Source organism: Chelmon rostratus, chromosome 11, assembly GCF_017976325.1.
Source record: "Chelmon rostratus isolate fCheRos1 chromosome 11, fCheRos1.pri, whole genome shotgun sequence".
Lineage (NCBI taxonomy): Eukaryota > Metazoa > Chordata > Actinopteri > Chaetodontiformes > Chaetodontidae > Chelmon > Chelmon rostratus.
The window spans coordinates 15,933,675-15,950,996 of NC_055668.1; the positions used below are offsets into that span (position 1 = coordinate 15,933,675).

General features: G+C 40.6%; 2 protein-coding genes across 2 annotated transcripts; both read left to right on the top strand.

Annotated features, from left to right (window-relative positions):
* Positions 1-3,816: 3,816 nt before the first annotated feature.
* On the top strand, positions 3,817-7,292 carry LOC121614285 (multiple inositol polyphosphate phosphatase 1-like). Its single transcript, XM_041948099.1, has 5 exons — positions 3,817-4,396; positions 4,475-4,669; positions 5,304-5,401; positions 6,439-6,569; positions 6,908-7,292. Exons 1-5 carry the CDS (start codon positions 3,817-3,819, stop codon positions 7,290-7,292), a joined length of 1,389 nt encoding a protein of 462 aa, XP_041804033.1.
* A 2,216-nt stretch (positions 7,293-9,508) lies between these two features.
* LOC121613824 (multiple inositol polyphosphate phosphatase 1-like) lies at positions 9,509-16,643 on the top strand. The gene is made up of 5 exons (XM_041947478.1): positions 9,509-10,137; positions 10,219-10,413; positions 12,329-12,426; positions 13,321-13,451; positions 15,435-16,643. The coding sequence occupies exons 1-5, from the start codon at positions 9,549-9,551 to the stop codon at positions 15,817-15,819; spliced, it is 1,398 nt and encodes a 465-aa protein (XP_041803412.1). The 5' UTR covers positions 9,509-9,548; the 3' UTR covers positions 15,820-16,643.
* Positions 16,644-17,322: the final 679 nt, after the last annotated feature.

The window sequence follows — 17,322 nt, forward strand, 5'->3', positions numbered from 1 at the left end:
GCGACAGAAAGACAGAAAGACGGAATGAAGTGTGATGAGTCCCAGCAAACACACTCGATTACCAAACACAAAACGTCGCTATCGACCTGCACATCTCATAGCATATTTATATGATTTTATTCTGCAGAAGAATGCGCGAAACTACATATTTACACATTCGACTTGCTGACGTTTGAGCACAGGAGGAACATTTGAATGCAGCAGCAGTGACAACTACGCAGAAAGTGCAGCGTTGGAGCAGCGCAAGCCAACCCCACTCACTCATCTGAAGCCATCTATTGGCGAAGGGTTGAGCACACCAAACGGATTAGTGACATCACCGCAAAAATAAAGTCTCACTTTACTCAAAGTATAGATTATTCGGCTCAATAAACCATCAGATCAGATATCTAACACGGATTTACACTGTTTGTTCTTGTAGTGAGGGCTTTGTCAAAGTTCAGGGAGTGAAAACATGTTAATACTTACTTGCACTCAATTTGTTTGTCTTTCATGCTTCTTCTGATACCACTGATCAGATCATACTGCTTGATGGGCGTGGATAATTGAGCTGGCATTGCATATCTTGAAAACTCACTGAGTACATTTTCTTTTTTTAGTCTGACAGAGCATTCACTGTCTCTACAGGCAACTTTATATCAGCCTTAACTGATATGTGGCTCCGTCGGGGATCACCTGTTGATCTGTTGATTCATCTCTGAAGACGTAATCTGTCTAATCTGAAACAGCATCTTTGTTATGTAAGGCATGAAGATTTTTCTCCATCTGACATGAAAAGTAGAAATTACTGCTCTAGGCCCTGACAAGCCATAAAAATCCTAACAACCAAGCGCAGGACATTACTTTTATTCTAAAATCCTACTAAAGCTAGCAGATAAGGTTTTTGATTGGCTCCAGGAAATTAGGCCAGATCATAAATTAGGCCAGATCATCCCAGAACTTGCTTTTTGTTGCAGCCTCCTGGTATGTATTAGTTCCTCTTGTGTATTAAAGTTTTGACTCGCCTCTGCATGGAATTTCTTGTAGGACACTATAGAGTCTGCACTTTATTACCACAATTTCCAGTGCAGACTAACCAAAACTGAAAACTCTTTGAATTGATGATACACATGTCATAATCTGCAGATGGGAGTCTTGCACCCGTGGAGCTGCAAGCATATAACAACTAAATGCATGCTGTTATGTAAGTACCATATTAAAGGGTCTAAGTAGGCATATTGAACTGATATAGAATATTTTTGACTTCTTACCAATGGGTAGGGTAATATGAGTTAAATATGAGGTATAAGGCTATAAAATGATGAAGTGAATTGCACCTATAAGACTGATTTTCTACTAAACAGCATCTTGTGTCTGAAAAAATAACTTGCAGACAAGAGAGAATAAAGATAGGCATAATGTGGAGTGGATGGGAAATAAATGACAAGAATATCCATTTAATGCTGCAGCTTGATGAGTTCTTTCACTGGAACGTGGTGGGAGCTTAATCGTGTGACTTTTATCCAAAAGCAGTTAAAATGAAATGACTGAACAAACCACTGTGTTGATGTTGTTTCACATCAGACCATCACAAACCTACTTTTTGCACTACTTCATTAGTTATGTCATCATATGTTAATATCCATTACATCTGTGCAACTTATTTTGCATTATATATAGATTTTTACTGTGCAATAACCCAAATACCCTGTGTTTTATTATTCACATTTTCCTCATGTACAGTATATATAAAATGTACATAGCCTCCATAGCTGATTTGATTTTGTATATTTGTTGTTGTTGTTGTTGTTCTACTTTCTTCTTTGTTCTTTTTTTCTACATCTTCTTTTTGTTCCTGTTATAACAACTGAATTTCACCAGTGTGGGAGCAAGAAAATCTTATCTTATCTTATCTTGTTTGGGAGTGTGATAATGAGTTTTTATATACCTACCAGAGGTGTTGTCACATCACAACCAAGACATCTCCCTAGAAAACAAGTTTACAGTGATACTGTAAGACATTAAAACAAAGTTATATATACAGGATTGTACATTGGACTGCAGCCATAGCTCCCCGCCCACACTACACACACAGAAAATGTATAAACAAATATTCTACAATAAAATACAGAAGGCAGTAAAACAGAACTAAGTATATAAAAGTAGCACTAAAGGAAGCAATAAAAGGGAAAACTGAATTATAGTTATAAGGAAGATGTACAGTCGAGTCAAATCAAATCAAACTTTATTTGTCCCGAGAGGGGTGATTTTCCTTTGCAGCAGTGAAACAGTAATAACATGCAACATCACACAATATCCAAGAACACACACAAGGCAATAAATACAACATATAATGAGAAGTAAAACACAGAGTACTACTAAAAGTAAAGCAAAGCAATATTACAGAGTGTGGTTGGGCTGCCTTGAACTTCAGCTGTGAAATGGCTTGAGGTGGGGAGGAGTGTTTGTTTCTGATGGTTTTGGTGAAGTGTATTTAAAGCGACAACCTGAAGGTAAGTTCTGAAACTCTAGGTGCAGGGGGTGGCTGCTGCTGTCACATATACATACATGCATATATATAAACACACACACACACACGCACACACACACACACACACACACATATATATATAGATATAGAAATAGATATAGATATATACACTGCTCAAAAAAATAAAGGGAATACTTAAACAACACAATGTAACTCCAAGGCACACTTCTGTGAAATCAAACTGTCCACTTAGGAAGCAACACTGATTGACAATCAATTTCACATGCTGTTGTGCAAATGGAATAGACAACAGGTAGAAATTATAGGTATTTAGCAAGACACCCCTAATAAAGCAGTGGTTCTGCAGGTGGTGACCACAGACCACTTCTCAGTTCCTGTTTTGGTCAATTTTGAATGCTGGCGGTGCTTTCACTCTAGTGGTAGCATGAGACGGACTCTACAACCCACACATATGCTGGTGCAGTTGGCCCTGGGTTCCTCCTAGAGACAATGCTAGACCTCACGTTGCTGGAGTGTGTCAGCAGTTCCTGCAAGATGAAGGCATTGATACTATGGACTGGCCCGCCCGTTCCCCACACCTGAATCCAATTGGACACATCTGGGACATCATGTCTCGCCCCATCCACCAATGCCACGCTGCACCACAGACTGTCCAGGAGTTGGCGAATGCTTTAATCCAGGTCTGGGAGGAGATCCCTCAGGAGACCATCTGCCACCTCATCAGGAGCATGCCCAGGCGTTGTACGGAGATCATACAGGCACGTGGAGGCCACACACACTACTGACCCTCATTCTGACTTGTTTGAAGGACATTACATCAAAGCTGGATCAGCCTGTAGTGGGCTTTTCCACTTTATTTTTGAGTGTGACTCCAAATCCAAATGGATTAATAAATTTCATTTCATTTCATGAAATTTATTCATAATCAATGGAATTTTTTTTTCAATTTCCATTGATCATTTTTGTGTGATTGTGTGGTCAGCACACTCAACTATGTAAAAAACAAAGTATTTAATAAGAATATTTTATTCATTCAGATCTAGGCTATATATATATATATATATATATATATATATATATACACACATTAAGATGCCTTTATAACCTGACAAGACTGATTCATTTTCCATTCTAACTGTTTTTATTTTTCTTTTGATGTTAGTAGCAAGCACAAAATGTGTTACATTTAAGGTTATGCTGCTGGGGTAAACGGTGGTAAACAAACTGGACTGGACTCTGCACAGCCCCTGTTTGGACGCGGTCACACAAGTTTCAAGTCTGCCATAGTTTTAGGGACAGCTGCCTTTCAAGCCCCTGAGTGCATCATGCTGACTTTTCTTTGGAAATTCGTTGTCTTTCATTTCCTCATCATCTCCTGCTGTTTACTCGACAATGTGAATCCTGAGGACAATCTGGATATACCAGCTATTGCCAAATATTTCAACACAAAAGGGAGATACGAGGAAGTGAACCCATATCTCACAGAGGACATACTTGCTGTAAACGGATCTATTTTGCAGCCTCCGTCCGCACAATGTCAAGAGATTCATCTGACAGCCATCATAAGACACGGCACAAGATATCCAACAACCAAAAACATCAAGGAGATGCAGCAGCTCTACAACATCGTCCTGCACAATGCCTCAGGTGAAGCGAACTGGCTGCGTGAAATCCAGACCCAGTGGACGATGTGGTACACCGAGGACATGGACGGCCGGCTCGTCCAGAAAGGTGTGAATGACCACAAGCATCTGGCCATCAGGCTGTCAAAGCTGTTCCCCTCAATGATTTCAGAGGAGAACCTGCGAGGTGGATTCATCCGGTTCATAACCAGCTCAAAGCACAGGTGTGTCAAAAGCACGCTGTCCTTCAAGGCGGGGCTGACAGAGCTGTGGGCCATCACAGGTATGACCTTGATGCTATGCCACAACATTATGATTTACATGTATTTTCATTATGACCTGTTCCTCTCTTCCTGCCCAGATAAGGAGTTTGACCACGTGGTGAATGATACTCTGATGAGGTTTTTTGACCAGTGCACCAGGTTTGTGCAGGAAGTTGATAACAACCCATCAGCTGTGGTAGAGGTCAACATGTTCAAGCAAGGACCAGAGATGAGGAGTGTCCAGGAGAAGATCGCAGACCGTCTCCGAGTCCCATACAGTCTCATCACACATGGTCAAATCTACACAAACCCTACCTTTTTAAACTTTGGGTTGTGTGCATGGATTCTAAAGTATTAACAATTATCATAACTCCCAAGGATCCATGCTATTAATGGTCCTGTACTGTAAACTGCATCTCTTAAATGACTGATTTAGACTATATGTGTGCCAGATATGTTACAGATCCTCATATAAAAAAAATAATTCCCAATTCTTGAGTAATTATGTCTTTAAATGTACACTATTAAATCTGTATCAGGGCCTGAAAGAGGCTATATATCAGTGCATATTGATTACATACTGTATATCGGCTGTTATACATCAAAAAAATAGACAAAAAATAGCTGTCAGTGTCCACTGGGTGGAGCTGTTTTCTATTTTGAAAGTAAGGAGGGTTGTAGTGAGCCTTTTCATGTGTGGCCTTGAAAGGCTTCAAAGTGTAATAATTAAACAAGCAATGGCTACCTAGGTTCAGTTTTAAGATTAAGACAAACTGCTGTCGGAGCAATGGTAGTATTCGAAGATAGTAGTTTTTAAGTCTAAGTGCTTTCCAGTTTGTTATTCAAGGATGTCATCTCAGACTTTAAAAAGGCTGCAAATTCTGCTATTTCACCTCCAAATGTTTTACATCCGCTTCTCTCCTGCAGATTTGACTGAAGCTGCGTTTTACCTGTGTGCTTATGAGTTTGCAATCAAGGCAGTGAACTCCCCCTGGTGTCAGCTCTTCGATGAGGTCGATGCAAAGGTAGGAGCAATTAGCGATCAGCTGGCATCAAATGCTTCCCTTAATGAAGTTGCATAAGTCAGAAATTTGGTATTTCCTTCACCTTCTATATACATGGGGTCATTTATTGCAGTGAGACCTAATTTGTCACAATGGAAACAGCACAGGTGTTTCTAATAACATTAACACTGGCTCTGTTGTAGTCAAGTGTCAGCAAGTTACAAGTGAGCCAGCATAAGCATGCACAATACCAGGACCCCGGAACTGGAGTAGCTAAATGGAATCCAGCCATGATTAATTTATTACACAACTTTTCCTGTTGAAATTTCCTGTTGAAACAGACCTACATTTCAACATGTCTACATTACTCTCACGCTGCAACTTTGCCAGCAAATTTGTCTCCCATTCCACCATCACACATTAATTTATTAGGCTATTTAATACCACATGCAGAACAGGAACTTTAAAAAGAAGCACAGAGGTACACAAGGGGGTAGGAAGAACACAGGGTTAGTGTAAGGGTTATCTTTAGGTTTTATTTCGCTACAACGTCACAACAAAGTGGTCAACCAGAGAGGAACTTCATCAGATCAGACTGTCATTTAAGGTCAAAAAGATGGGCACTTAGGTCATGTAGGGGCACGGAAACTAAACCCACTATTGGATCCAACACAAACACAACAATGCAAACAAACAGCTCTGTCAAATCTAGGCCAGATGTACTCTGTGCCCTCAGCGTTATATAAATCATCTACATACACTGTTGCTTGTTTTCTAGGAATATGAATAAGTGTCTTAATTACTTTATATAATATCAACTTTATTAAAAAAACAACTTCAGGGGCTTGTTCCAGTTTATACATTTGGAAGAAAAATAAGCATCACAGTGTATTATTTTCTCTGTTTTGTCATTCTATTCATTAACTGAGAAACCCTTTGGCATTGTGCGTATAAGAAAGAGCGTTTTGTGGCTTGTGTTACAAACTGACCCGATGCTGCCTGAAACCTCATCTGGCAGAATGCGAAACAGACTGCTCAGTTGGGATATCTGCCAACAGGTTATGGAGTACGCCAGTGACCTGAGGGAATACTGGAAAAGAGGCTACGGTCATGATATTAACAGCAAGTCAAGCTGCAGGCTCTTTCATGACGTGTTTCGCCGACTGAACAAAGCAGCTGGCGAGAACAAGTAAGTGAACTATTGAAGTGACCTGCAGTCCGTACAAATACACCTGCTGAAGACCTTGATGAAAACCCTGCGTGGAATAGATGAAACAATCACAAGTGCCAGTGATTTTATCTGCTTGTCCTTTAGTTGTGTTTGTTTTGCTGTTGTTTTTGGTCTTTCACCCTATTGGTAAGTTTCATCATTTTGACAAAGAGAAAGATCTAGATCTATTAAAGGTGAAGTGCCCTAAAGACTAGTCTGTGTTCTATCCCTTAGTTCAACTAACTTATGAAATACAGCTCCCTCAGTGTTGCAGCAGGAGCTTTGTTAAATTCTGAACCCTGTTTGTCCTTTGTCAGGTCAGGCCAGCAGGTGACTGAAGCTGTGACCATCCAGGTGGGCCATGCAGATACACTCCTGCCGCTGCTTACCCTCCTGGGCTTCTTCAAGGACAGCGATGCCCTGACATCCACCAACTACGCCTCCCAGACCCAGCGCTCCTTCCGCACCAGCCACATGCTACCCTATGCAGCAAACTTAGTTCTGGTGCTATACGACTGTGGGGGAGGAGACCTGAGACTGCAGCCGCTGCTCAATGAGAAGCCTGTGACTTTCCCCGGTTTGACTGACCCGAGGACCTCCATGCCACTCTATGAGGACGTCAAAGAGCACTACAGGGAACTGCTCCAAGGCTGTGACTTTGAGGCTGAGTGTCAGCTGTTCAAGCATCCTGCTAAAGTTTAGGCAGACAGGGAAGAATCTAGAGGTGGTTCTGGAGTTGTAGTTGCTTTTATTTGTAATATATGCAATATGTTCTTACTACAAAAATGAAACTGTTTGAAAAAGCTTTTTTTTTTGTTCTCCTTTTGAAAATTAAATATGGCTGTCCTCCTGTCATCAACATTTTCAGGAAGCACTCATGTGTTCTATGAATCACTGAATTAAAAATTAAGATATGTGCTGTTTTTTTTAAAAAAAACCACGTTTATTAATAGCAATAAAATTCAGATCTGCATTCACTTTTTGCCGTAAACTAGTTTATACTGAAATATTTTCATGTGAAATTGTATCTAGATTTTTTCATAGAATGACTTAAAGCAATAAAATAATATACAATTACTAATGGCAGAATGTCGACTAAAATAAGAGGAAGAGAACAACAGTGGTTGAATGTAATTAAGTACACTCAAGTACTATATCTATTGACACTGTTGATGATGATTTGTACTTTACTTGGGTATTTATATATTCTATGCTCTGTTATGCTTGTACTCCCTCACATTTCAGAGTGAGGTACTAAGCTTTTTAATCCTCTGTGTTTACTGAGAGCTTCAGTTACTGGCTACTTTTCAGATTAAACGTTTACATAAAAAATACACACTGTTAAAGATTAAACCAATGGCTCACACGATTTTGGTTTGTCAGCAGTGTCTAGTTGGGGCCTCTTCTTCAAAGTTCAAGAGATTTACCCACCAAACTTCTAATTTAGATAAGAGGTAAACATTTCCAACACTAAAAAGCATAGATTAGAGAAAAGTTGCAACAAATTGTGCATCAGAACTTTGTTTTTCCTTCTTTCCTACCTCGTTAATCATCTAACAACCCCTCAATTGTATCCTTTAACCCTTTGTAGGGGCCCAATATCTTGGTTGGAAACACTGTGTGGAACTACCCAATGGTATATACATATTGATATATAGCATAGTTAAAAGAGGGTCCACCTCAATTAGCTACAGCAATAAAGTGCTTATACTTTGATGCATCAGTATTAACGATGCTAAATATAATAATATATCAGTCACAAAGGCAGATTTGCAAAACCAAGTAAATATAGCTGACAGTGGTTTAACAGCGGTTTTAGTGCATTGACCGACGTAACAGTCCTGAGCACCTCTTCCACCACTGAAGAGTACTGACACAAGTGCAGCAAATCTCACAATGCACTCCAACTGAAGTACAACTCTGAGGTGCTTTGACTATTTCCATTTTCTGCTGCTTTTACTGCACGGCATTTCAGAGGTTATATTGTTCTTTTTCCTCCAATACACTCATTTAATAACTTAACGTACTTTGCAAATCCAGATTGATAATACAAAATATAAAAAACAAATAAATTATGATGTATTATTATGGATAATGTCTGATATGGATGGATATATAAAGTAATTACAAATAGCTGCTCATTTACCATCTGCAGCTTTACAGTGATCAACACATTTTTGAATCAATAATTATTCTGCAATAATATAATAAAACATTATCCTGAAATAGGTCATTCTGCACGATGTGTACTTTCACTTTTGTACTTTCACTTAATTATGGGGACCTCAGCAGCTCCTTTAGCAACAGACTGCTGCATCCACTCTGCAAGAAGGAACGCTACCGCAGGTCATTCATACCAACAGCTGTCAGAGTGTTCAACTCCAGCATTGCTTAATGTAGCACTGGTTCCATATTCAGACTGCTTTTGCACTGATGTGTGATTTATTATACACGAATTAACTTGTGCAATAATACTTTTTCTCTTTAAGTACTCCACCTATGCATATATACTGGTATTCTACTGTGACACATATATATTTATTACTGTGCAATAGTGTAAATGCTGTTCTGACTTTGGTATTGCTACTTTTACATAAGTAAGAGTCCTTCTTCCACTGACTATAGGGCATGTTTTCCGGTGTTTCTTCAAACATGGTCAAGTCGGGGGTGTTAATGTTTATAAAATTGATAGAGGAGCTACATCCAGCGCTGCAGGACTAACATGTATAGAGTTTTATGGATAGGCCTCTTTAGAAGCTGTACAAAAGCAGGTCAGTAACATGGTTAAAAGTGGTCAACGTCCATTGTAGTCAATTATATAAAAGTTCCGGGACAGGCCTCTCGAGCTGCTAAGCGCCTCTGTGATTGGTGGGAGAGTCTGAGCGAGGTGACGTCACTCATTTTCGGTCCCGAGTTGTGGATGCACGCGGCCATATACACAACCTACCAGGCTGCATCATGTCGACCACTGTTTGGAAAGTTATTGTTCTTTATTTCACCACCACACTCGACTGTAGCTGCTGCTTTCGTAACGATGTGAATCTTAAGGACAACCCAAACATACCAGCAATCGCCAAGTATTTCACCACGAAAGGGAGGTACGAGGAAGTGAACCCGTATCTCATAGAGGACATACTCGCTGTAAACAGATCTATTTTGCAGCCTCCGTCCGCACAATGTCGCGAAATTCATCTAACCGCCATCATAAGACACGGCACAAGGTACCCGACGAGTAAAAACGTCAAGAAGATGCAGAAGCTTTACGAGCTGGTCAAGAGCGGCGCGACGGGCAAAGACAGCTGGCTGCGTGAAATCCAGACCCAGTGGACGATGTGGTACACCGAGGACATGGACGGCCGGCTCGTCCAGAAAGGTGTGAACGACCACAAGCATCTGGCCGTCAGGCTGTCAAAGCTGTTCCCCTCAATGATTTCAGAGGAGAACCTGCGAGGTGGATTCATCCGGTTCATAACCAGCTCAAAGCACAGGTGCGTCAACAGCACGCTGTCCTTCAAGGCGGGGCTGACAGAGCTGTGGGCCATCACAGGTATGACCGTGATGACGTGATCAGGATTTGCCACTCACATGCATTTTCAGTATAACCCTGTTCCTTCTTTTTCCTGGCCAGATCAGGATTTTGACCATGCGGTGAATGATGCTCTGATGAGGTTTTTTGACCAGTGCACCAGGTTCGTGGAGGAAGTTGATAACAACCCGTCAGCTCTGTCCGAGGTGGACAGGTTCAGGCAGGGACCAGAGATGAGGAGGGTCCAGGAGAAGATCGCAGACCGTCTCGGAGTCCCGTACCCTAACATCACAGATGGTCAGTGGTGGAGTGGTCAGATCAATTATTTAAATAAAAAAAACACAAACATACTAATTACCACAGTTTAAAGCATCAAGGCTTAGCTTTTAGCTCCTCGCCCACACTACACACACAGAAAATGTATAAACAAATATTCTACAATAAAATACAGAAGGCAGTAAAACAGAACAAAGTATATAAAAGTAGTACTAAAGGAAGCAATAAAAGGGAAAACTAATTTATAATTATAAGGAAGATGTACAGTCGAGTCAAATCAAATCAAACTTTATTTGTCCCGAGAGGGGTGATTTTCCTTTGCAGCAGTGAAACAGTAATAACATGCAACCTCACGCAATATCCAAGAACACACACAAGGCAATAAATACAACATATAATGAGAAGTAAAACACAGAGTACTACTAAAAGTAAAGCAAAGCAATATTACAGAGTGTGGTTGGGCTGCCCTGAACTTCAGCTGTGAAGTGTAAGTTCTGAAACTCTAGGTGCAGGGGGTGGCTGCTGTCACACACACACATATATATATATATATATACACACACAAACACACACACACATATATATATATATATACATAGATAGATATATGCATATGTACATGCAAAAATATTTACATATTATGTTAAAGTAATAGTGCAAATAGTCTTGATTCTTGATTTCAAGTACTTTACGTTCAGATGTTGTTTTGTCATATACACAACAGGAAGAACAAGAAGTCATTGGCATTGAAATTCGTAATTCTGAGGCTCGCTTCAACTACGCTTTAATGGTATGTCTAAAAACAAAATCACACAAGTAAAAATGGGAAACTCAGACCTAAGACAAGAAATAGTGCATTGCTTAAATACAAGAATATCATATAAAATGAATTAATATAAAGTAATAAAATCAACCTGTGGCGGAGGAAGAGTGGTTGTCTTGCTGTCTCTGTGGTGGTGTTGGTGGGGTGGGCCATGGCCCGGTCCACTCAGATGTGAACCCCGCAGAACCTGAAACTGCCTATTCTCTCCCCCATCGTCTCATTGATGTAGACGGAGAAATGTCCTTCTCCCGATTGCTTCTTGTAGTCCACAATTAGCTCCTTTGTTTTGCTGGCGTTGTGCCGGCGTGTTCAGGCTGATCATGTCGCCAGCAAACGTGATGATGGTGTTGAAGCTGTGGATGGCCACGTCGTCATGCATGAACAGGGAGTGCAGGAGACGGTTGAGCACACAGCCCTGAGGGACTCCAGCATTTAAAGTCAGGGTGGAGGATGTGGTGCAGCCTGTCCACACAGCCTTGGGTCTCTGTCTGAACATCAAGTCTCAGATGTCTGAGCTTGACGGCGACCTTGGAGGACACAGTGTCTGAACGCTGATCTATAGGTCATGAACAGCATTCTCACATATGTGTTCCTCTGGTCCAGGTGGGAGAGGGCAGTGTGGATGGCTCAGGCAATGGCGTTGTCCATAGAGCCGTTTGGCCTGTCTGCAACTTGAAGCGGGTACAGAGAGTCAGGGAGTGAGGAGGTGTTTGCCTGTAAGCCCTCCCACTTAAATATTTAATGGCATGATAAACACAAAGAGTATTATTAATAGTAAAGCAGACAGTACTGGTGGGTATATATGCAGAACATTTCATTAGTCATGTTTCACAGTGACTATTTGCACAGTAGGTGGAGCTGTTCTCTAATTTGTATTGAATTTTAATATGTATTGAACTCCTCTGAGCCGTAGCCAACGTTGAGTTTATTTGTGGCCTTAAAGAAGAGTCGTAGGCCTCAAACCGGTACAGTAATTATGCAACACACATGGTTTTTAAGTTTCAGGATAACTTGTGTCTCGTCTCAGTGCTCTAATTGTGTTTGTTTTAATGGCTGACTGGCTTGTTTGATTTCATGGCTTATTAACATTTCACTGCAACCTTTCTCCTCCAGATATGGCAGAGGCTGCATTTTACTTGTGTGCTTATGAGTTTGCCATCAAGACTGTGAACTCTCCCTGGTGTCGGCTCTTCGATGAGGTCGATGCACAGGTACAGGACTAGGCTGTTAAATGACTGTTGGTTTAAAGTGCAAGTGTCATCAAATGTCTGTGCAATTAAATCTTTGAAAACACTTCGCTAAGATTGTATCATGAGGGTTGGAGATGTTTTAGGGTCAGTAACCTCAAGTGCTCATCTTATGCTGGTATTCATTGTACATCTAATTGTAGCATTAGATGCCTTGCAACAAGACACATCACTCTTATGAATTGGAGGGGGGGGACACAATAAGGTCATTCCTGTACCCACAATCCTTATCAGGTTACGTCTTTGTCAGTGAATAGCACATGATTTGATTAAACTTTGCTACCATAAAAACAGGACCTACCACTGGCAAGCCTGCAAGAGACGTAAAACAGTAAGATTTTAAGTAGAAAAACAAACAGATGAAGCTAACAAACAGACCTGTCTAATCGTTTGAGATGAATCCAGAACCAAATCAGTCTAAGACATTCAAATCCTGGGAAGAACAACTTCACCAAAGACACTTTAGTAGGGCTACAAGAATTTTCTACTTGTTTGTTTTTAATCCTGGACAGGGGCTGCAAATTAACACCTAGATAACCATTATTACATGTGTTGCTTTCCTTACTCCCATGCAGTCTGCACTGTAAACAATTATTACATTAAATAAAAAGGGAAGAAAGGTTTGCAAGGTCAAGTTAAAGAAAGACTGAGTAGTATGTAATGCTTTCTCTGCTTTTCCATAGTATTCATTCACTGAGAAGCTGTTTACTGTTCTTCATGACACAAAGAGTGTTTTGTGGCTTGTGTTACAAGCTGACCCAACACTCAGGTAGCCTGAAATGGTACCTCACATAGCAAAACCTTCGACCTTTAACGTCACATCCGGAATGGCAATGATTTGTGCTGTCTGTTCAACAGGTTATGGAGTATGCAAATGACCTGAAACAATTCTGGAAAAGAGGCTATGGTTACGATATTAACAGCAAGTCGAGCTGCATCCTCTTCCATGATTTGTTCAGTCGACTGGACAAAGCAGCCGGCGAGCTCAAGTGAGTAAAACTTTAGTGTCTTTCAGTACAAAAAAAAAAGGAGGGTGGTGTTGCTCTGTATTTTTCTTATTGTGAACAAAACTCATAAAAGGACCAAAACCAGCGATGCCCTCTTCTGTCTCTTAACGCTTTGCAACATTCTTTCAGTATTTGGTTCTCAGCCCGAGACTGTTCATTTAAGCTTAAGACAGAAAGCACAGACATTTCTTGTTAGTCAGATCACTTCGTTGTTGGGTTTGGTCTTTTCGTGGCATTTGTTGACAACAAGAAAAAGATAGAACACCACCAGCCTCACACTCTGCGTGTCTTACTCTATTTCAGTTCATTAACAAGTGGAACTGAAATGATTAGTTGATTAATCAATTTGCTGGCCGAGTGTATCGATTAAAAACAATTTTGATTATTGGTTCATCTTTGAAGGCATTTATCAGGCAAAATCACCACACATTCTCCATTTACAGCTTCTTCGATGTGAAGATTTGCTCTTTTTCTGTGCTTGATATCACTTAAACTGAGTATATTTGGGTTTTTGACACTTGGAGCGTCACCTTCAACTCTGAGAAAGTGTAATGGGCATTTTTTTTTAGCTTAGTTTATGTTTTTTTTTATTTTAGTATTGTCTGACATTTCATGGACTAAACAATTTATCAAGAAAATAATTGGTAGAATAATCCCAGATACATAATTGTTGTTAATAATAATTGTACTGATACTGACAGGGCCAGTATAGCCCTGGAGGCTAACCTGAGGGTGAGATGGTCTGTGTGTGTGACTGAATGTATCAGTTGAATCTCAGTGAATATGTGATAGCACTATGTCAAACAAGTAAAGAACTCATAAGGAACAAGTCAAAACCCGTTCAGCTGGTTGAAGTCCAACATACAGCGCAAGACACGTACTCAGTTGAATGCAGTGTTCTTGCTCCATTATAATTACCAGTTGTGACAGCTTGGCCGGTATTGTTTTCACCTTGCGTGTGTGCGTCATTAAAGCAAAAATGTGGTCCTGGAGACACATATAGAAGCAGGAACTAGTACAGAAATGGTTTTTAGTACTTTGCCAGGTGTTTATGAAGTAAGACGCAGCCATGAAACTTTACAGGTGTGAAGTTGAGATTAACATAAAGGCCGAGTTCAAAGATGAGTGTGGTCTGAGCAAGTGCACTAGAAGTAGGTAGGTAGAAATTAAAGAAGGGGTTTGTTTGGTGGTTTGTTTGTGTGTGTGGTACGACAACAGAGTAGAGTACAGGAACTAAACAGAGAGAATAAGACCTGGTATAGGATCTGGGGTTGTAAAGGGGAGTAAATCAGTACTGCAAGAAGCCTAGTTCAGTGAGGGAAAATTAGGTGGCAAGCTGTCAAGCACAGGAACGCAGCTAAACTTGCTAAGCAGCATGCTCAAGAAAGAAGATGTGATAAATGTTCAAATATGCTATGTAAAAACTTCGGGGCATTCACAGCAATATCTGTTCACGCAGCCACTTCTGTTAACACAACACAGCTGTCTAAGATGCAGCCACGAAATGGTGCAAGTGTGTGTTGTTGAGATCAAGAGGCACTGCTTTCCTTTTGGTGTGGTCCCTTTTCTAACGACTCAGACATTACTTGGTAGACAAGTTTCTCGCAAATGCAGTTACTATGCAGACTATGTTTTTGTTAAATCTTGTGTATTTTCATGTACAGTTATTTCCTTTAAGTCTGACAAAATGAGTCCACAATTTTGCTTCCCTAATTACAGTCAATTCACAATGTCAATTTAAGTAAGGCTGGAGAGAAAATGACAGTTCTCTCCTTCACTTAGACATCATTACCCGGTTACTTAAATGCATGTAAACACTTTTCATTGCTCTTTGCTTTAGATTTTCAATGTGGTTGTCAATTTTCCTCCCTTGGCTGCTGACCAAAATTTTCACTTCTTGACATCTTTGAACACAACTCATTCTGTGTTAGACCTGAAGCTGTTGTTGTTTGTCATGTGTGTCAGGTTGGGCCAGCAGGTGACTGAAGCTGTGACAGTCCAGGTGGGCCATGCCGAGACTATTCTACCGCTGCTTACCCTCCTGGGCTTCTTCAAGGACAGCGATGCCCTGACGTCCACCAACTATGCCTCACAAACCCAACGCTCCTTCCGCACCAGCCACATGCTACCCTATGCAGCGAACTTAGTCCTGGTGCTATACGACTGTGGGGGAGGAGACCTGAGACTGCAGCCGCTGCTCAATGAGAAGCCTGTGACTTTCCCCGGTTTGACTGCCCCGAGGACCTCCATGCCGCTCTACGAGGACGTCAAAGAGCACTACAGGGAACTGCTCCACGGCTGTGACTTTGAGGCTGAGTGTCAGCTGTTCAAGCATCCTGCTAAAGTTTAGGCAGACAGGACAGAATCTGGAAAAGACCATTATAGTGGCTTTATTGCGCTTTATTTGCAAAATGGATTGAAAGTTGTGGTTGTAATCTGAGCATCTTAATCTGAACGCATCCCTGTGCAAATCCATGGACAACTCACAGTTTGAGCTGGCCTTATAAGCATGTTTTAACATTTTTCACTTCCTTTTTTTGTTATACCTGGGAAAAGACAGATTTGTCTCTGAAATGTGCCATGTTCCCAGGCTAGGAATTTAATTTCTGTACCATTACAGTATTACTGCTTCTACAATGCTTATTTTCAAGGTTTATTTCCATTATTGCACATGATAGAACAGGAATCAAATGATGTATTTTTGCAGTGTACAGATCTTCTATGTTCTGTTACAGTATTAACATCCTGACCATGTTTTATGATGCCGCATTTATTTCTACTCATTTATTTATTTTGTTGCTTTACCATACAGCTTGCTGTGAACATTACAGTGGGTCTGAATTAAAATTAGCGAAGCAACTTGGCTATTTATGACAGCTGAATAGCTCTGCATTAAGAAAACAACCTGATCATAGCTTTCCTTAAATCATTTCCTATAATCGTGCTTATCATGTCTTATAATATTTTGAGTGCCACTGTCTGATAAGACACCCTACAGGATTCATCAGTTGTTACTTATCAGTTTATCAATGGGTAATTAATCATTTACTGATTGTTCACAGATCAGCCAAAGGCGTACAAAATGCATCACTAACGTTTGCAACTGCAGACTAGCTGGATTAAAACCCTTCATTGATAATTTACACGTAAATTGCAGACTTTTCAAAATGTATTAGTAAATGTGGATAATCAATCAAATTGATTGCACTCGAACACGACTTGCCTTACTGTTTCTGTCTGACCCTCTCTGTTAGGAACACCATGGCAACGGCTACTTAGCTACTCATAATCACCCCCAATAACGTTACGTTTAGTGTCATGTTTGGGGCATTTATTACTGTGTTCCCTCACTTGACATTTACTCGGTTAACAAGTAAGCTAGGTTACCTAATTTTGAGTGTACGACGCTGTGATGTCGGTTGAAAAACATCACTGAAATGGGAAAACTTCTACCCAGGAGAGAGTAACGTTTACCTAAACTCTCTGCCATGTTTGCTCCATTAGAATCGAGCTAGCAAGTGGCATTAGCATTAAAGTTACTGTTAGCCAGCTAACTACGGTTGAGACGGCAGTTATTTGAAGCAAGCTAGCTGTGTAATGTTTTTGACGGTTCAGCTTTGTATGGTAACCTAGTTGTTTTCGTAACCTGGGCAGACTATAGTGGGCCGTAACCTCCCGGAACTGCCATAATATTAGCAACACAGAGAGTACAAGTGTATTTTAACGTAACGCGTCCTCTCTTTATCAATACCGTGAGTGAATATCATGCTTAACCGCAACCTCCAGCCCAGTTCTGCCTGTTTCAGTGCTCAGCCCCGTCATGTCGTTATGCTTTAGTATTGGCTAGTACACT